Source organism: Esox lucius, chromosome 2 (genome assembly GCF_011004845.1).
Source record: "Esox lucius isolate fEsoLuc1 chromosome 2, fEsoLuc1.pri, whole genome shotgun sequence".
Classification (NCBI taxonomy): domain Eukaryota; kingdom Metazoa; phylum Chordata; class Actinopteri; order Esociformes; family Esocidae; genus Esox; species Esox lucius.
In genome coordinates this window covers 2,147,524-2,169,669 of record NC_047570.1, presented here as the reverse complement: position 1 = coordinate 2,169,669, position 22,146 = coordinate 2,147,524, and the positions used below count along the sequence as shown (strand labels likewise).

Genomic DNA, 22,146 nt, shown 5'->3' with positions numbered 1-22,146 from the left:
CCAAACACTAAGAAAGCTGAACATATTACACCAATTCATACAGATTGGTCATCTACAACCCTGTTTCTAAAAAAGTTAGGATACTGTGCAAAAATAAAAACAGAATGCAAAAATGGGTTAGGGTTGTGTAATACAAAAAAACATCTCACAACTAATTTGATTAATTGGCAATAGGTCAGTAACATGATTGAGTATAAAAAGAGCATCCCAGAGAGGATGAGCCTTTCAGAAGTAACGTTGGGGAGGGGTTCACTATTCTGTGAAAGAAGGATCTATGCAAAGAACCAGGTCGAAAACCAATATTGGATGGGCATGAACTTGAGGCCCTCAGATGGCACTGCATTGAAAACAGACAATTATGTGGTGGAAATCACTGCATGAGCTCAAGAACACTTCCGAAAACCATTGTCTGTGAACACAGTATCAACAAATGCAAGTTAAAACTCTACCGTGCAAAGAAGGAACCAGATATAAACAACATCCAGAGCTCATTTAAAGGGATAGTTTGTCTAAAAATCATAAAAAAATTCATTTACGAAAAGTTCATCCGGAATGGACAGTCATTTTTCCCCCAACCATTCATTATTCAGCTCTGTCCCGACTGTAAGTAGCATTATTAGCATCATCCAAATTCATGAATGTAAACTGTTTGTCCCACTACAGCAAAGCTGCATTGCAAGTGGAATCAAATTTTGAAATTATTTTGGGAATCATGGACAACGCGTCCTTCGGGGCCAAAGAGCAGAGCGATCATCCGGCCTGTTATCAGCGCACAGTTCAAAAGCCAGCATCCGTGATTGTGTAGGGTTACATTAGTGCACATGGCGAAGTTTTGGAGCAACATATGCTGCCATTCAGACGTCTTATTCAGGGAATGCCTTGCTTATTTCAGCAAGACAATGCCAAACCAAAATCTGCATGTATTACAACAGCATGGCTCCATAGTAAAACAGTACGGATGTTAAACTTATAACAGTCCAGACCTGTCAACTACTGAAAACATTTGGTGCATTATGAAATAAGAAGAAGAGGAGATGCAACACAGTAATGAACATGCCCCTGTCCCAATTTTTTTTTAATTAGTTACTGTAATCAAATTCAAAATGGGCATATATTTTTCCAAAAACAATAAAATGTATCTGGTTCAACAGTTGATATGTTGTCTTTGTACTATTTTCAATTAAATATAAGGATTCAATGATTTGCGTCATTGCATTGTTTTTATTTGCATTTCATATAGCTTTCCAACTTTTTCAGAGAGGGGGTTGTAATTACAGCTTTAAAATTACAACGTAATTACAGTCGAGTCAAGGGAGAGAAGTTCAATTATTAATTGAAAATGATGTTGCCTCAGTTGTGTTCCCATATCATTTCACCATCAAATGGTCACTCTCACCAATATATACATGGTAGGCGTGTCTACCTAGAACAATGTATTTATATTCTATGGCCCACAAGCCACTCTCCCACTTTCTTCCCCCAAGCCAAATGGTTAATTCCTGAGGTTGGCAGAGCATGACTTCAAGAGAGAGAATTTAAACACAGATGTCCTTTTGATTTTAACTTACCTAGATGAGACCGATTGTAACAAAACACACTTCCAAAATACTACAGCGGTAAAATTAGGTAGATTGCGTCAATATGCGGTAGATTGTGTCAAACTGTGATTGCACTACTTCAAACGCACAGAGGAGCTAGAATGCTAAAAAACCTAGTAGTTCTTGAAAATGTATTTCTATATGACAGTAGCACACGTTTATCCTTATCATAAGTTGAATTTATAAGCTAAATGTTTCTATGTCAGAACTTTTTCCACTTTTTGTGGACAATTCAATTGAAAAACAAACGGAAATCTTCAAGGGGGAAAAATAAAAACCTTACAATTACCTGGTTGCATAAGTGTGCACACCCTCTTATAACTGGGGATGTAGCTGTGTTCAGAATTAACCAATCACATTCAAACTCATGTTAAATAGAAGTCATTACACACCTGCCATAATTTAAAGTGACTCTGATTAAACACAAATAAAGTTCAGCTTTTCTTGTAGGATTTTCCTGACATTTTCTTAGTTGCATCTCAGAGCAAAAGCCATGTTCCGCAGAGAGCTTCCAAATCACCAGAGGGATCTCATTGTTGAAAAATATCAGTCAGGAGAAGGGTACAAAATAATTTCCAAATCATTAGATATACCATTGAACGCAGTGAAGACAGTCATCATCAAGTGGAGAAAATATGGCACAACAGAGACATTACCAAGAACTGGACGTCCCTCCAAAATTGATGAAAACTGGTCTGGGAGGCTTCCAAGAGGCCTACAGCAACATTAAAGGGACTGCAGGAATTTCTCGCAAGTACTGGCTGTGTGTTACATGTGACAACAATATCCCATATTCTTTATATGAATTGGCTATGGGGTAGGGTGGCAAGACGGAAGCCTTTTCTTACAAAGAAAAACATCCAAGCCCGGCATCAAGTCTCCCAAAAGCACATGAAAAATGTGTTATGGTCTGATGAAACCAAGGTTGAACTTTTTGGCCATATTTCCAAAAGGTATGTTTGGTGCAAAAACAACAGTGCACATCACCCAAAGAACACCATACCCACAGTGAAACAATGCTTTGGGGCTGTTTTTCTTCAGCTGGAACCGGGGCATTAGTCAGGTTGAATGGAATTATGAACAGTTCCAAATACCAGGCAATTTTCAGGCGTTCGTTAGACAGCTGAAGATGAAGGGGAAGTTCACCTTTCAGCACGACAACGACCCAAAGCACACATCCAATCCACAAAAGCATGGCTTCACCAGAAGGAGATTAACGTTTTGGAATGGCCCAGCCAGAGCCCAGACCTGAATCCAATTGAACATCTGTGGGTTGATCTGAAGAGGACTGTGCACAGGATATGTCCTCGAAATCTGAAAGATTTGGAGCACTTTTGCAAAGATGAGTGGGCAAATATTGCCACATCAAGATGTGCCATGCTAATAGACTCCCACCCAAAAAGACTGAGTGGGTGTGCACACTTATGCAACCAGGTTATTGTGAGTTTTTTATTTTTGCCCCTCAAAGGTTTCAGTTTGTTTTTCAATTGAATTGTTCACGTTATAGGTCACATTAAAGGTGGAAAAAGTTCTGATATGATTTAAAGTGGGGAGAACAAGTATTTGATACACTGCTGAATTTGTAGGTTTTCCTACTTACAAAGCATATAGAGGTCTGTAATGTTTATCATAGGTACACTTCAACTGTGGGAGACGGAATCTAAAACTAAAATCCAGAAAATCACATTGTATGATTTTTTATAATTAATTAGCATTTTATTGCATGACATAAGTATTTGATCACCTACCAACCAGTAAGAATTGTCTTTCACAGATCTGTTAGTTTTTCTTTAAGGAGCCCTCCTGTTCTCCACTCATTACCTGTATTAACTGCACCTGTTTGAACTCGTTACCTGTGTAAAAGACCCCTGTCCACACACTCAATCAAACAGACTCCAACATCTCCACAATGGCCAAGGCCAGAGAGCTGTGTAAGGACATCAGGGATAATATTGTAGACCTGCACAAGGCTGGGATGGGCTACAGGACAATAGGCAAGCAACTTGGTGAGAAGGCAACAACTGTTAGGGCAATTATTAGAAAATGGAAGAAGTTCAAGATGACGGTCAATCTCCCTCAGTCTTGGGCTTCATGCAAGATCTCACCTCGTGGGGCATCAGTGATCATGAAGAAGGTGAGGGATCAGCCCAGATCTCCACGACAGGACCTGGTCAATGACCTGAAGAGAGCTGGGACCACAGTCTCAAAGAAAACCATTAGTAACACACTACGCCGTCATGGATTAAAATCCTGCAGTGCATGCAAGGTCACCCTGCTCAAGCCAGTGCATGTCCAGGCCCGTCTGAAGTTTGCCAATGACCATCTGGATGATCCAGAGGAGGAATGGGAGAAGGTCATGTGGTCTGATGAGAGAAAAATATAGTTTTTTTTTGGTCTAAACTCCACTCGTCGTGATTGGACAAAGAAGAAGGATGAGTACAACCCCAAGAACACGATCCCAACCGTGAAGCATGGAGGTGGAAACATCATTCTTTGGGGAAGTTTTTCTGTAAAGGGGACAGGACGACTGCACCGTATTGAACGGAGGATGGATGGGGCCATGTATCGCGAGATCTTGGCCAACAACCTCCTTCCCTCAGTAAGAGCATTGATAATGGGCCGTGGCTGGGTCTTCCAGCATGACAATGACCCGAAACACACAGCCAGGGCAACTAAGGCTCCGTAAGAAGCATCTCAAGGTCCTGGAGTGATCTAGCCAGTCTCCAGACCTGAACCCAATAGAAAATCTTTGGAGGGAGCTGATAGTCCGTATTGCCCAGCGACAGCCCCGAAACCTGAAGGATCTGGAGAAGGTCTGTATGGAGGAGTGGGCCAAAATCCATGCTGCAGAGTGTGGTTTGGCAATTAATATAAAAGAAATGTCATGATATATCTTTGTAGTTGGTGTAAACTTTCTAGTTTAGAATTCCCCTTGCCTTCCTGAATAAAGAAAGTTGCGCCTGCCTCCAGACCAGGCCTGGAAAAACCAACAATCGATGCAGCTGCTATTTTGTTTCATCTCAGTCTTCGTGTATCGTAGTCCACTGATGCTGCTGTGCTGCCTCTGATGGATAAGGGGTTTTCAGATGAGCGCTAGCTACATTCACCTGTTCAGCACATTAAAACAATGTAACATTAGCCTAGCCACGCTGTGTCACTGTCACTGAAGCAGTGGAAAATAAAGGATAGTGCTGCCATTCATAGTAATTACTACCATACTGTACTGTATAATTTGCCAGTTTTAAACGCCTCACATCTGTGGTAGTTTCCCGCTCTGTGGTAACTTTTAAGGATGATGCTAAGTAGCTAAGCCCAGTAGCTAGTTAACTTTAAGTCAATAAATTCATGGTCACAACAAATCAGAAATGTTAAATGACAAAATCGTGTGTTAATAGAATTCCACAACAGCAATGGTCGACTGTTCATAGCTATCACATAGCCTAACTACAGTTCATAGCCTGCTAGCTTAGCTCATGAATCATATAGACTAAATAAGAAAGACTAATATATAATGTAAGACTAAAGTGTTTTGGCCAAAAAAATTATAATAATAAAAAAATATATATATATAGTCTCTGAAAGTTGCTTTCAATTCTTTTTGAATTAAATAGGACTAGGTTGTGCTCAGCACAAGTTTAACTTTTTATGATTCCCATGCATTAGAAAATCACCAGAATGCAGGAAACGTAATCTCTTAAATTCAAAGTTATCTGGGGGAAATCCTCTGTCCCCCCAGTTGGAACCTCATGCCACCCCAGGTAAAACTTGCTACAAGTGCCCTTGGCACAGATCTTTTACTGAAACTCATTTTCTTCTTTATTTAAGTATGTTTAAACTATGTTGTGAATTGTTTTGCAGTGCAGCGCTTTTGAATTGTGCTGCACTGCATCGTGTATGAAATGTGCTATACATATGTACTTGCCTTTCCCTCTCTTAGTTCTCTCTTCTTTCTCCTGCCTTTATCAGGTGTCTGGCCTTTAACCTGGATGGCTGCTGCCTATACAGTGGTGCTGTGGACTCTCTGCGGGTGTATGGCTGGGAACCTGATCGCTGTTTTGACCTGGTGCCAGTGGGTTGGGGCAAGGTGGCTGACCTGGCTGTCTGCAACCATCAATTGGTGTGTGGTCATGACATCAATGGAATTAATTTGTAGTTGACAGTTAGTTGGCATATTAAGAATCACATTGCATTTGCTGAAAGTATGTTTTGTCAATAACACAGTTATCAGCAAATCAGTGCTAGAAAGTAAAGCAAAAGAGAATTGTTAGATGGATACAATCACAAAATTCAGTTGAGGAAAATCTGTACAGATTGTCGTGGATGGTAGAGGAATTCACTGTTGTGATGCTCTCCAACCTCACTTTTTACAACCCTGTTTCCAAAATAGTTGGGAGGCTGTGTAAAATACAACAAAAACAGAATGCAATGAGGTGCAAATCATGTATTCTTTATTTAATTGAAATAGTACAAAGACAACATATACATTTTTTTATTTGATTCCAGCTAAATGTTTCAGAATGATGCTAAATTGTGACAGGCAGTGATGGTAATTCCATCGATCGGAACTCTTAAAGGAGTAAGTACAGAGACAAATTTCCTTGGCACAATTAATAGTTTATTTGCAAATAGAGAGATGGATCAAAAGCTTACAGAATAATCCTCTGAGGAATCTCTATATTAATACAGGACAATCATCAGTACTTAAAGGGGGAAATGGGGTGTGGTAAGATGCTGCCCAGCTATCTTATGTCACACAGGTTTTACCCAAAGGGCGGGCTGTCCCCCCACCTTATTCTTCCTGCCCTATGTGTTTACTGTTGTTTACCTAAAGAGGTCAATTGCCCCTACTTCTTCAAAGGGCCACATTCCTAAGGAACAAAGGACAGATACCCTTATTGGTTTGGGCAGATTAACAGATGGTCAGAGTACCTAATAATCCTCTGATGTAATACACACGTGTGTCACAAACAAAGACCTAAGTTACATACCAGGTAATAGAAAAGCAGACATTTCTCAATTGTACATTAGTTATAGAATTTCCATGACAAGGTACATGTTTGCCACTGTGTTGCATCACCTGTTCTTTTAAAAATGTGTTTGGGAACTGAGGTGACCAATTGCTTAAATATTTTTTTTAAATGAAACGTATTCCCATTCTTGCTTGATATGGGATTTCAGCTGCTCAGCAGTTTGGGGTCTCCTTTGTCATATTTTTTGTTTTATAATGCGCCAAATGTTTTCAATTGGTGACAGGTCTGGACTGCAGGCGGCTAGTTTAGCACACGGACTCTTTTACTATGGAGCTATTCTGTTGTATTACATGCAGAATGTGGTTTGGCATTTTCTTGCTGAAATAAGCAAGCCCTTCCGTGAAGAAGACACAATCTGCTCCAAAACCTGTATATATTGTTCAGCATTAATGGTGCCTTCACAGATGTGCGTTGTCCTTTGCAGAGATTTCTCCGGATTCTCTGAATTTTTAAATGATATTATGTACCGTAGATGTTGAAATCCCAAAACTCTTTGCAATTTTACGTTGAGAAACGTTATTCTTAAATTGTTGCAATATTTGCCTGTGCAGTCATTCACAGAGTGGCAAACCCCTCCTCATCCTCACTTCTAACACACCCATCCTCTCTGGAATGATAATTTAATACCCAATCATCTTACTGACCTTTTACCAAGTGACCTAAGTTTTTGTGTTATATTCCACCATGTTCAGTTTTCTAGCATTACACAACTTTGTCAGTCTTTTGTTGCCTCTGTTCCACCTTTTTTGAAATGTTTTGCTGGCATAAAATTCAAAGTGGGCAAACAATAAAATGTCCCAGTTTCAACATTTAAGATGTTGTCTTTACTGTTTTCTATTGATTATAGGGTTTAAATGATTTGCAAATCATTGCATTCTGTTTTTATTTACATTTTACGCAGCTTCCCAACTTTTTGGGAAATACTCCTTGCAAGGTGTTAACTTGAATTACCAACTTTGTCAAATAAATAAAATTGAGTCAATCAAATCCAATTATAAATCAACTTAGCAGTTAAAGGAGACTAAGACTGTAGGTATGCATTAGTCAGTGATGGCGACTGAGACTCTAGGCATACTGTCTCAATATCCACTTTGGATCCATGAACAGATTCTTTAAACAAGTAAGTCAGGGTAGAATCTTTAATGAGCATGAGTCCAAAATGTTGATTTGTTTGATGTAAGTCATTGAAGAAAACACCTGAACACATCGCATTTAAGTACTTGCATGGGTATGACAATTTTTTTCCCCGCTTTTTTAATTGTGCTGGTTCTAATAAATTGTTGGTTGTAATAGCAAGGAAATACTGGGGTTTGTTGTATGTTGCCAATATGCCATGGCGAATTGCTCAGTAATGTATCATTCCTAAGAACAGCCAGTTGACATTGTATATTGGTGGTACACTTTCTGTCTTATTGTCAAACAGTTACTGTTGCTTTTGGTCTGACTATTATGTTTGCTCCACTCCACTATTATGTTCTTTTCTGTTCCTCTAACTCCCCCACCACCACCCTCTAGATTGGCGTGTCATACAACCTGACTAATGTTTCTTCCTACGTGGTGGATCTGATGCGGGTCAAGAAGTCCGGCTCTGTCATCCAAGGCATGATCCAGGATGACCAGCCACTCCCAGAGCCCTCCCTGAAAGGATCCACGTTACGACGTAACTATGACCGGCCTCTCACCACCTGCAACGCACAGAGGTATTTTCCCATATTTGAATGTCACTGTTTTAAGCTTGATTTTGCAGAATGTGACCCTATATGCTACGAAATCAGTCTGAATCATAACCATATAAAATATTGCGGAAACACAGCTAACATTCTGTAGTATCTGCCATTCGTCAGATACTTCAATCCTATATTTAACCAAGAAAGTCACTTGAGAACCAATTAAAATTTTCAACGATAAACTGGCCAAATGAAAAAATAAACATTTAATTACAATAAAACTAGACCAGCCATGCTGCTATTTCAGGTGCTCCATGCGCTGACAGCCCCGGGTCTCCTTTTTGAATTGGGTAACATAATGATGAACAAGAAGGGATTACAGATATTTATTAAATAAAATATCTTAGTTTTCCCTTTCAACTGTGGATTACCTTGTGTGAATCTGAGTCAACAATCGACCAAGATTCAGTACTAATAAAAGGCATATTTCATGAAAAAAATTACATGTTTATGTAGGTCACATTTCCTAGAAATTCAAAGCTATCTGTATGCTTGTTAATGTCTCATGCCAGTCTAGACCTGTCCCTAATGTAGTATTTTAATTTAATTGTTGTTCAACCTGGAAAGTCTCGTTTTTAAGGATGAGTGCAGTGAAGTACAAGTCAATAAACAGAATTACATAAATATGAAAGAAAACATGCATAAATGAAAATAAACATTAAACATTAATAAATACAGTGAGACACATGCACAGATAAGAATAGGGTATTCAGCAGGTGCAGTTGTAAGGTGGCAGGTCATATATTTTATTTTTGGAGGAGTAAGGAATGACAATTCCAGTCATTGTCAGCAGCAAACTGAAATGACTGTCAACCAAAGGAAGTCCAGGCTTTAGGTATGACCAGAGTGATATACAGTGGATATAAAAAGTCTACACAGTCCTGTTAAAATGCCAGGTTCTTGTGATGTAAAAGAATGAGACAAATAAATCATGTCAGAACCTTTTACACCTTTAATGTGACCTATAACGTGAACAATTCAATTGAAAAACAAACTGAGAAAAAAAAATAACAATAACCTGGTTGCATATGTGTGCCCCTTTTGATTTTTATTACAGCACTCAGTCTTTTTGGGTAGGAGTCTACTAGCATGGCACATCTTGTCGTGACAATATTTGCCCACCCTACTTTGCAAAAGTGCTCCAAATCTGTCAGATTGCGAGGACATCTCCTATGCACAGCCCTATTCAGATAGCCCCACAGATGTTCAATTAGATTCAGGTCTGAGCTCTGGCTGGGCCATTCCAAAACGTTAATCTTCTTCTGGTGAAGCCATGCTTTTGAGGATTTGGATTTGTGCTTTGGGTCGTTGTCGTGCTGAAAAGTGAACTTCAGCTTTCTAACGGACGCCTGAAGGTTTTGTGCCAAAATTGCCTGGTATTTGGAACCAGAAATTCCTGCAGTTCCTTTAATGTTGCTGTAGGCCTCTTGGAAGCCTCCCAGACCATTTTTTTTCTCGTCTTTTCATCAATTTTGGAGGGACGTCCAGTTCTTGGTAATGTCTCTGTTGTGCCATATTTTGTCCCCTTGATGATGACTGTCTTCACTGTGTTCCATGGTATATCTAATGCTTTGGAAATTATTTTGCACCCTTCTCCTGACTGATATCTTTCAACAATGAGATCCCTCTGATGCTTTGGAAGCTCTCTGCATACCATGGCTTTTGCTTTGCGATGCAACTAAGAAAATGTCAGGAAAATCCTACAAAAACAGCTAAACTTTGTGATTAAGTTTGAATGTGATTGGTTAATTCTGAACACAGCCACATCCCCAGTTATAAGAGAGTGTGCACACTTATGCAACCAGGTTATTGTAAGGTTTTTATTCATTTTCCCCCCTCGAAGATGTCAGTTTGTTTTTCATTTGAATTGTTCATATTATAGGTCACATTAAAAATGGAAAAAGTTCTGAGATGATTTATCTTTGTCTCATTCTTTTACAAAAACCTGGCATTTAAACAGGGGTGTGTAGACTTTTTATATCCACTGTATATACTGTAGCGCAAATGACTATTATAAAATAGCAGAGGTTAAGAAGCAACCTACAGTATTGAGTGCATGTGCCTAAACGATACTTAGAAATAAGTTTGTACACTTTTTTGTGGAAGAGGGCAGCTTGAGAAATGACATCTAGTAAAAGGAGGAACTTTTTATCGGCAAACCCAAAAATTGGCAGGATGGTTATTTTTATCAGGGTGTGCTTAGCAGCATGTCTGAAGAACTACTTATTGTGGATCCCAGGGCTTTTCTGTATCAAAAAGGGGGTTAGTTGGTGGACACGGTCAGGGTAGGTGGTGGACATGGTCAGGGGGTGGACATGGCATGGCGATGTCAGCCCTTCACCCCACAAAATGTACACATTTTAGAGGCTCCTCTGTCTTGATAATGTTTAAGACAGTTTCTTAATATTGTACACATTTGTACAAGAAGCTGCTATTTTACAGAAATACGTGAACTATGATTATTTCTATTTAAGTCATTTAACAGATACTCTTATCCAGAGCGACTTGTTGGTAAATATATTTCCAAAAAAGTTGTTGTGTAAAAGAAGCTGTGTAAAATGCTAATTAAAACAAAATGCATCCATCCACCATCTTCTGCTTTATCCGGGGCCGGGTCGCGGGGCAGCAGTCTAAGCAGGGATGCCCAGACTTCCCTCTCCCCAGACACTTCCTCCAGCTCTTCCGGGGGGACACCGAGGCGTTCCCAGGCCAGCCGGGAGACATAGTCCCTCCAGTGTGTCCTAGGTCTTCCCCGGGGTCTCCTCCCGGTGGGACAGGACCGGAAACACCTTCCCACCGATGTGGAGGAGCAGCGGCTCTACTCTGAGCTCCTCCCGGGTGACCGAGCTTCTCACCCTATCTCTATGGGATCAACCAGCCACCCTGCGGAGAAAGCTCATTTCGGCTGCCTGTATCCGGGATCTTGTCCTTTCGGTCATGACCCAAAGCTCATGACCATAGGTGAGAGTAGGAACGTAGATTGACCGGTAAATCAAGAGCTTCGCCTTGCGGCTCAGCTCTTTCTTCACCACGACAGACCGATACATCAACCGCATTACTGCAGAAGCTGCACCGATCCGTCTGTCAATCTCCCGTTCCATCCTTCCCTCACTTGTGAACAAGACCCCTAGATACTTAAACTCCTCCACTTGAGGCAGGCACTCTCCACCAACCTGAAGTGGGCAAGCCACCCTTTTCCGACTGAGGACCATGGCCTCGGATTTGGAGGTACTGATTTTCATCCCCACCGCTTCACACTCGGCTGCAAACCGTCCTAGTGCATGCTGAAGGTCCTGGTTTGAAGGGGCCAACACGACATCATCCGCAAAGAGCAGAGACGAAATCGTGTGATCCCCAAACCTGACACTCTCCGGCCCCTGGCTGCGCCTAGAAATTCTGTCCATAAAAATTACGAACAGAACCGGCGACAAAGGGCAGCCCTGCCGGAGTCCAACATGCACTGGGAACAAGTCTGTTCTGCCGGCAATGCGGACCAAGCTCCTGCTTCGGTTGTCCAGGGACCTGACAGCCCTTAGCAAAGGACCCAGGACCCCATATTCCCGAAGCACTCTCCACAGGATGCCGCGAGGGACACAGTCGAATGCCTTCTCCAAATCCACAAAACACATGTGGATTGGTTGGGCAAACTCCCATGAACCCTCCAACACCCCGTACAGGGTATAGAGCTGGTTTAGTGTTCCACGGCCCGGACGAAAACCACACTGTTCCTCCTGAATCCGAGGTTCTACTATCGGCCGAATTCTCCTCTCCAGCACCCTGTCATAGACGTTCCCGGGGAGGCTGAGAAGTGTGATCCCACTATAGTTGGAACACACCCTCCGGTCCCCCTTTTTAAAAAGAGGGACCACCACCCAGGTCTGCCATCCCAGAGGCACTGTCCCCGACTGCCACGCGATGTTGCACAGGCGTGTCAACCAAGACAGCCCCACAACATCCAGAGACTTGAGGTACTCAGGGCGGATCTCATCCAACCCCGTTGCCTTGCCACCGAGGAGTTTCTTGACCACCTCTGTGACTTCAGCCCAGGTGATGGACGAGTCCACCTCTGAACCCTCATCCTCTGCTTCCTCAATGGAAGACGTGGCGGCGGGATTGAGGAGATCCTCGAAGTACTCCTTCCACCGCCCGACGACATCCCCAGTTGAGGTCAACAGCTGCCCACATCTACTGTAAACAGCGTTGGTAGGGCACTGTTTCCCTCTCCTGAGGCACCGGACGGTTTGCCAGAATCTCTTCGAGGCCAGCCGATAGTCCTTCTCCATGGCCTCACCGAACTCCTCCCAGGCCCGAGTTTTTGCCTCCACAACCACCCGGGCTGCAGTCCGCTTGGCCTGTCTGTACCCGTCAGCTGCCTCAGGAGTCCCACAAGCCAACCAGGCCTGATAGGACTCCTTGTTCAGCCTGACGGCATCCCTTACTTTCGGTGTCCACCACCAGGTTCAGGGATTGCCGCCTCGACAGGCACCGGAGACCTTACGGCCACAGCTCCGAGGGGCAGCTTCGTCAATGGCGGTGGAGAACATGGTCCACTCGGACTCAATATCTCCAGCCTCCCTTGGGATCCAGTCGAAGCTCTGCCGGAGGTGGGAGTTAAAGATCTCTCTGACAGGAGACTCGGCCAGACGTTCCCAGCAGACCCTTACAGTACGCTTGGGCCTGCCGAGTCTGTCCAGCTTCCTCCCTCGCCATCGGATCCAACTCCCCACCTGGTGGTGATCAGTTGACAGCTCCGCCCCTCTCTTCACCCGTGTGTCCAAGACATACGGCCGCAGGTCAGATGAGACGACAACAAAGTCGATCATCGACCTGCGGCCTAGGGTGTCCTGGTGCCACGTGCACTGATGGACACCCTTATGCTTGAACATGGTGTTCGTTATGGACAAACTGTGACTAGCACAGAAGTCCAATAACTGAACACCACTCGGGTTCAGACAGGGGGGCCGTTCCTCCCAATCACGCCCCTCCAGGTGTCACTGTCGTTGCCCACGTGGGCATTGAAGTCCCCCAGTAGAACGATAGAGTCCCCAGTCGGAGCACTTTCCAGCACCCCTCCCAGAGACTCCAAGAAGGTCGGGTACCCTGCACTGCCGTTCGGCCTGTAGGCACAAACAACAGTGAGAGACCTATCCCCGACCCTTAGGCGCAGGGAAACTACCCTCTCGTTTACCGGGGTAAACTCCAACACATGGCGGCAAAGCTGGGGAGCTATAAGCAAACCCACACCAGCCCGCCGCCTCTCATCATGGACAACTCCAGAGTGGTGAAGAGTCCATCCTCTCTCAAGGAGTGTGGTTCCAGAGCCCAAGCCGTGCGTAGAGGTGATCCCGACTACCTCTAGTCGGAACCTCTCAACCTCACGCACGATCTCAGGCTCCTTCCCCGCCAGCGAAGTGACATTCCACGTCCCGCCTTCGACTGCTCTCCGCACCAGCCCCTTATGGTCCCTCCTGTGGGTTGTGAGCCCACGGGAAGGCGGCCCCACGTCGCTCCTTCGGGCTGAGCCCGGCCGGGCCCCATGGGGAAAGGCCTGGCCACCAGGCGCTCGCGTACGAGCCCCAACCCCGGGCCTGGCTCCAGGGTGGGGCCCCGGTTGCGCCATACCGGGCGACGTCACGGAACTCAAAATGTTATTCTTCATTAAGGGGTTTTTGAAACGCTCTTAGTCTGACCCGTCGCCTAGGACCTGTTTGCTTTGGGAGACCCTACCAGGGGCATATAGCCCCAGACAACATAGCTCCTAGGGTCACTCGGGTACTCAAACCCCTCCACCACGTTAAGGTGGCAGTTCATGGAGGGGAAAACAAAATGCATTGATGTGCAAATCATTGATCCCTGTATTTAATTGAAAATAGTACAAAGGCAACATATCAAATATTGAAACTGAGAAACGTTATTATTGTTGGAAAAATACATGCCCATTTTGAATTTGATGCCAGCAACACGTTCAAAAACGTTGGGTTTACCACTGTTTTGCATCCTGTTCATTTAACAATACCCTTGTGTTTGGGAACTGAGGAGGCCAATTGCTGTTGTTTTGAATGTGAAATGTTTTCCCATTTCTGCTTGATATAGGATTTTAGCTGCTCAACAGTTTGGGGTTTCCTTTGATGTATTTTTTATTTCATAATGTGCCAAATGTTTTCAATGGGTGACAGGTCTGGCACTAGTTTAGCATCCGGACTGTTTTGCTACTGAGCCATGCTGTTATAATTACGTGCTCTTGCTGAAATAAGAAAATGACGTTGTACATTACTCCAAAATCTGTATATCTTGTTCAGCAATAATGGGGCCTTCACTGATGTGTTGCCATTAGATGGTCAGTGTCAGAGAAATCAAAGTTAATAAAAGCATTTTTTTGGGGTGTTAATTAAGATAACCTACCTCTTTGATGAGTTTCAGCTGTTTTAGGGAAGATTGAATGGGACTCCTGGCTTTAAGGGGAAGTTTGTTCCACTATTGAGGTGCCAAGACAGAGAAGAGTTTTGCCTTGACTGAGTGGGAGCTTCCCAACTGTAAGGGTTGGGTGGCCAAAAGACATGAAATGGCAGATTGGAGTGCACAGGTAGGGTTTAAGCATAGCCTGCAGGTAGGGAGGTGTAGTTCCCTTTGCCGCTCCTTAAGCAAGCACCATGGTCTTGTAGCGGATGTGAGCTTCTACCTGAAGCCATTGGAGCTTGTGGAGGAGATAGGTGACATGGTGAATTTGGGAAGATTGAACACAAGACAGACTGCAGCGTTCTGGATAGGTTGCTGGGGCTGGATGGCACATGCCCATCTAACAGTGTGTTGCGTTAGTCCAGACGGAAGATGACAAGTGATTGAATCAGAACCTGAGCTGTTTCCTGTGTAAGGTAGGGTTATATTATGCAGATATTGTACAGCATGAATCTACAAGAGCGAGTCGAGTGTCACGCAAAATGTTCTTTACAAGCTATCAAGTTTATTTATATAGCACAATTCATACATAGAAGAAATTCAATGTGCTTTACAAAGAAAAAGAAAAAACATAAAAATACAATATCATAAAAACAATTACTCAAATGAAAACATCAAAACAACATCATAATAAGAATAAACAGAATAAGAAAATAGAAAAACATAGGAAGCTATAAAAGCTGTAAAGCTAAACTATGCGGTTAAGTTTAAGTGCTCAGTCATAGGCGTGTGAAAAGAGTAGGGTTTTTAACCCGGCTTTAAAAATGGGTACTTTTGGTCTAATGTCTAAGATCGATCTTCTGGTAGTTTATTCTAGTTGTGTGCAGCATAACTGCTAAATGCAGCTTGACCATATTTAGTTTGGCTCTACTAGCTGACCTCTTTCCATGGATCTAAGAGCCCTGCTCGGTTTATATTCTTCAAACCTATCAGAAATGTATTCGAGGCCAAAACTATTTATTGATTTATAAACTAAAAGCACCACTTTAAAATCTATTCTGTAACTGACTGGAAGCCAGTGCAAAGATTTAAGAACCAGAGTGATTTGCTCTGTTCTCTTGGTGCTGGTTAACATTCTAGTAGGAGCATTCTGAATGAGCTATAGATGTTTTACAGTCTTTTTGGGGAGTCAATTTAAGAGGCCATTACAGTAGTCAACCCTACTAGAGATAAAAGCATGGATGAGCTTCACTTGGTCTTTTTGGGACACCAAGCTCTTGATTCTGGCTATATTTTTAAGATGATAGAATGCTGTTTTGTTGACCGCTTTAATATGATTGTTAAACGTATTAGATCTGAATCAGAACACCAAGATTACGCACTTAGGAGAATCCAGCTCTTTACTAATACTAGTTTTTAATTTATTGCCACACACAATAATCTCTTATGTTGGCTTAATTGTAGACAATTTTGGTTTATCCAGGTATTTGTGTTCTTTACAGTGTTGAGCTGTTGTTATACGGTTCGAGAGCCATATATATTTGAGTATCATCTGCATAGCTATGGTAGCAATGCAGATGAACTTAGCTAATGATGTTGTTCTGTAGAATGTGGCCCAGAGGTAGCATATAGATATTGAACAGAAGCGGTTCAAAAACTGATCCCTGGGGAACTCCACATGTCATAGCCACCCTGTCAGATTAATACGCTCAGACACAGCCCCGCTTCATACAACCCGGTAGGAGCGGCCTGTTGGTTCACAGTGTCAAAGGCAGCGGAAAGGTCAAGGAGGATAAGAACAGAGGAGAGAGAGTTTGCTTTGGCAGTGCGGTGAGCCTCTGTGACACAGTCTTGGTTGAGTGACCTGTTTTGAGACCTGATTAGTTAGGGTCCAGAAGATTCTGGGACAGATAAGAAGAGAGAAACAGCGCACAAAAAAAAACAAAGAAGGGATAACGGTTGATAGTTTTGGACATCAGAAGGATTAAGAATTGGTTTCTTGAGGAGCGGGATGACACAAGCTGACTTGAAGTCAGAGGGAACGGAGCCAGTGGGTAGGGAGGAACAGATGAGGAAAGTAAAACGTTTTCAGAGATGATCTAGAGAATGGAGGACAGGATAGGATCAAGAGTATAAGGTAGTTCACTGACAGTGGGGCTAGAACGCTGAACAGGTTGAACAGTGAAAGAGGAGCGAATCTTGTCAACCTTCATTTCGAAATAGAGAGAGGAAAAGGTGGCAAAGACTTTCCTGGGGAGAGAGGCAGATGCTTGAAATTTTTAGTGATAGAAATTGACTTTAGCAGCAGAAACAGAGGAAGAGAAGGTAGAGAGTAGCGAATGAAAGGATGACATGTCCTCTCAAAGTTTTGTTTACTTGCACTTTCGCTCAGCTACCCCAAAGACGGATGTTGGAATGTTAAAGTCACTTGTTACTGTGAGTGGTCAGCCATCATCTGATTAGAAGCTTAACAAAATGTCAATATCATTTAGGAACTCTCCCAATGCCCCTGGTGAATGATAGATGACAAGAATTGTAAGCTTTAGTGGGCTTGTCATAGTGACTGCATAGAATTCAAATGAAGATTTGGAAAGAGGTGGAAGTGGAACGAGAGAGAATATCCACTTAGGAGAGATAATAATACCTGTGCCAACGCCCCGTCGACCGGATATTATTATAGTTTTTACACGGACAGTGCACATTAATCAACGTTTGAGTAAATGTGATGGTTTTAGCCAGCTGGCTTATTTTCAACCGCAGTCCCTGGGCTGGTTATTAAAAACAATAACAATACAGACAAAACATACATGAAGATCAACATAGGACAAGCAGCATGCAGACCAAGCAATAGCACAACAAGCAACAAAATACAAATAAACAACAGTGTTTACACACCTTTCAAGCAACTTACATGGAACATGGAAAGCAGAAATACACAGCTAAGGATTATGTTCACAAGTCTGATTGGCCTGTCTTCAGGTTTTTTGTGAAAGTGCAATATGTAGTTGCAGTTGTGTGTGTCTGATGGCAGTGTGTTCTAGACATGGGAAGCTCTAACAGAGAAAGCAGATTGACTTAAGGCGCTTTTCCTTAAGGGAGCTATACAGTCACCTCCTATTGTAAACTTTGTGTATCTGCTGCCGTGTGTTTGGGTTTCTGTTAAACAAAAGTACTAAGTGGAGGGGAAGCCAGGCCATTAAGGATGTTGAAAACAAGACATACATCAGTGTATTGCACAAGATTTTCCCAACTTAGGAGCTCATGCTGTCTGTGGATGTAATAATGGTAATGGCTATTGAGCTTCCTATCAAGCACTTTGAGAGCCTGTGTGCAGATGGTATGAAAGGGTTTTAAAGGGTTCTGCAAGCTTGGGCCCAACAAGTCAAGCAATATGTTAAGTGAGGGAGTATCATAGATTGAAAGTACAGTTTTGCTACCTCTTTAGTCAATTTCTTTTTTATAAATTGGATATTAACTAGGTTGAATGTGGTTATTTGAGTTACCATTTTCACCTGCTTTTTAAAAGAAAGGTTGGAATCAAGTATGATATACTTATTAGATGTCATTAAGTTAGTCAAATACTGTCATAAAGATGTAATTAAATCTGTGAAATGTTTTTAAATACCTTAACAAAAGCAAGACATTTCCTTTTATTGTTTTTGCACAACAAATGTTTCCTAAACTACTTTCAACAATCCTACTTTGGTAACACTTTCTGATAAGTGTACATGAACAACTATTAACAAATTCAGTAGTTACCTTGAATGAACATTGATGAAAAATTATGAACAAGACATGAACAAACGGTTAACATTGATAACCATTACTTTATTAATGTTTTACAAATGCATTAAATAACACAGTGTAGTGTAATTTGTCCGTTTTGACACGTTTTTTGTACTGTAATTTTTTAAGGTTGATACTGAACATCCATTCATGTACAGTACCTAGTTCTTTGCATGAACAATAGCCTAAGTAATATAAACTATTCATAATATAATCACATTGAAAACATTATTTATAAAGTAGGCTAGATAGTGATAGTTTAGCAAATTACCTTCATGTTAACACAAATAGAACATGGCTCACCAAGTTAGCAAAGTGCAAACACATGAATGGAGCTAGCATACAGCTAACTGGAGCCAGCTAATAACCATCCGAAGCCAGCTAATAACAAGGAACTAGCTTACCCTTACAGTGCAATGATTACAAAGTTCCTAAACAATGCAGTTACAAAATTCAGTTATATTAATCCTGGGGATATTGTCCTGAGTGTTTTGTTTTTTAAAGGAATGCACCACCGTCATGGCATTTGACTCTGGGTCTCTGTCATAGTCATAACATTACCATGCTTTTCCAACCCTCTACATGCACTTTAACACTAGAACCGCCAGACCTTTTTTACCCCCTATAACCTCTGGAGCCGAATGCCATTTGGCGTCATTAGCATACGAATCGTCCCTATTAGCATCGCCATTCTCCTCCGCAGCATCACCATCCAGCCAGAGCATCAGTTCATTTACTGAGTCGTTATAAAACTATATATAAGTCTAAAATAATTAATTACGGAATTTGTCTGTTTTAAATGGTTAGTGAATTAGAAAAATACAATAATGTGTTTGTATTGAAGGTTTCACCATACTAAAAAAATAATACTTCGAAAAAGACAAGGTCTGAAATTATTTCAACTAAGCGTGGGCTGTTGGCGGATTAAGTCAGAAAAGAAGGTAAAAAAAACAGTCACTAAATAGTTTTCTGTTCGTCAGTGTAGAATTCTGACAACGGAACAATGTAATATACGCCTATTTAGGAATAGTCATGGAAGGAGGAGGGTGTAGCTTTCAAACTGGCAGCTTTATTTTAATTACAAACTCAAGCGCCAATTGGCATAGGCATTTGGCAGTTCGAGTGTTAACAGGCAAGTTATCAAACTATCTAAATGTCCAGTGTACTTTTGTACTTTACCAACCTAGATTGTTAAACGGTCCCAACGCAGCACGACCATGTCTGCCCCCTATAGGCCAACCGTAGTAAGTGTCCTTCAAAAATCTGTATCAACCCCAAATGCAAAGAGAGGGAAAACTAAAAACAATTATTCTCTCAGCCCCAACATGCCAATGGCAAGCACCAGCGAAACATAGTGAAGCAAATTCAAATAGGCACTGCCGTCTTTCAAATCCGCTGTGTGGAAACATTTTGGATTCAGCATTCAATTCAGTGTTAATTTTGGCACCCTTTTCAGATTTTGTCTAGTCCTATTCATTCTGACTAAAATATATTAATGTTTTAGTCACATTTGTAAGAATCAAATAATGATTTGATAAAATCTCCCTCAGTCTGAGGCTCCATGCAAGATCTCTCCTCGTGGAGTTGCAATGATCATGAGAACGGTGAGGAATCAGACCAGAACTACACGGGAGGATCTTGTCAATGATCTCAAGGCAGCTGGGACCATAGTCACCAAGAAAACAATTGGTAACACACTACACCATCAAGGACTGAAATCCTGCAGCGTCCGCAAGGAGCACATGTACAGGCCCGTCTGAAGTTTGCCAATGAACATCTGAATGATTCAGAGGAGAATTGAGTGAAAGTGTTGTGGTCAGATGAGACCAAAATCGAGCTCTTTGGCATCAACTCAACTTGCTGTGTTGGGAGGAGGAGGAATGCTGCCTATGACCCCAAGAACACCATCCTCACCTTCAAACATGGAGGTGGAAACATTATGATGGGGGTGTTTTTTTATGCTAAGGGGACAGGACAACTTAACCGCATCAAAGGGACGATGGAAAGGGCTATGTCCCGTCAAATTTTGGGTGAGAACCTCCTTCCCTCAGCCAGGGCATTGAAAATGGGTTGTGGATGGGTATTCCAGCATGACAATGACCCACAACACATTGCCAAGGCAACAAAGGAGTGGCTCAAGAAGAAGCACATTAAGGTCCTGGAGTGGCCTAGCCAGTCCTCCAGACCTTAATCCCATAGAAAATCTGTGGAGGGAGCTGAAGGTACGAGTTGCCAAACGTCTGCCTCGAAACCTTAATGAGTTGGACGAAATCCCTTCTGAGATGTGTGCAAGCCTGGTGGCCAACTACAAGAAAGGTCTGACCTCTGATTGCCAACAAGGGTTTTGCCACAAAGTACTAAGTCATGTTTTGAAGAGGGGTCGAATTCTTATTTCACTCATTAAAATGCAAATTAATTTATAAATGATTTTACATGCGTTTTTTAAATGTATTTCTTTCTCTCACTGTTAAAAAACCCCCCAGCTCTCTTCAGGTCATTGACCAGGTCATGCCATGTAGTTCGGGGCTGATCCCTCCCCTTCCTCATGATCATTGATGCCCCACGAGGTGAGATCTTGCATGTTGCCCCAGACCGAGGGAGATAGACCATCATATTGAACTTCTTCCATTTTCTAATAATTGCGCCAACAGTTAGTTGTTGCCTTCTCACCAAGCTGCTTGCCTATTGTCCTGTAGCCCATCCCAGCCTCGTGCAGGTCTACAATTTTAACCCTGATATCCTTACACAGCTCTCTGGTCTTGGCCATTGTGGAGAGGTTGAGTCTGTTTGATTGAGTGTGTGGACAGGTGTCTTTCATACAGGTAACGAGTTCAAACAGGTGCAGTTAATACAGGTAATGAGTGGAGAAAAGGAGGGCTTCTTAAAGAAAAACTAACAGGTCTGTGAGAGCCGGAATTCTTACTGGTTGGTAGGTGATCAAATGCTTATGTCATGCAATAAAATGCTAATTAATTATTAAAAAATTATACTACGTGATTTTCTGGATTTTTGTTTTTGATTACGTCCGTCACAGTTGAAGTTTACCTATGATAAAAATTACAGACCTCTACATGCTTTGTAACTAGGAAAACCTGCAAAATCGGCAGTGTATCAAATACTTGTTCTCCCCACTGTATGTACAAGTGGTATAAATAGTTGTGCTGGTAGAAGTGGAACTTCTTTATGGCATTCTGAATTTGCAGACAGCTTGTGCAATTGAAATGAAGGGATGGCAGCAATGAGGTTCCCGATGTAGACGTGCACAAATGTTAGGCAAATCAAGATTTACATTTTTTGTTGAACAAACACAATGCTCTCAGTCAACCCAAATATCATTGAACCTCAAACCTGAATGTTTAATAAAGGAAAAATTAGTTTTGTTCTTTCTTAGGCATCAATTAAATGCAGAATTATTGGCCAACATTCCAAAATATTCAGTGACCGATATAGCCATCCTTCTGCCACGAGCCTTCCATCCATGTAGTCTGTAAGTTTCTTGATCTCTTTATGATCAGGTTTAGCTGAAGCAGCAACCACAGCCTCCCAAAATTGCTGTTCAAAGAGGAGTATTGCCTTCCCTGACACTAAATCTCACATTTGTGTAGGGTC

The 22,146-nt window shown here is 42.1% G+C and overlaps 1 protein-coding gene across 2 annotated transcripts in view; it reads left to right on the top strand.

Annotated features, from left to right (window-relative positions):
- The window catches only part of katnb1 (katanin p80 (WD repeat containing) subunit B 1), an 84,960-nt gene that overhangs the window by 19,773 nt on the left and 43,041 nt on the right, over positions 1–22,146 (top strand). For both annotated transcript variants that reach the window (XM_013131123.3, XM_013131122.4), the window contains exons 10-11: positions 5,565–5,715; positions 8,144–8,328. In XM_013131123.3, coding sequence (XP_012986577.1) covers positions 5,565–5,715; positions 8,144–8,328 — 336 coding nt within the window. The remainder of the gene's footprint in view (positions 1–5,564; positions 5,716–8,143; positions 8,329–22,146) is intronic.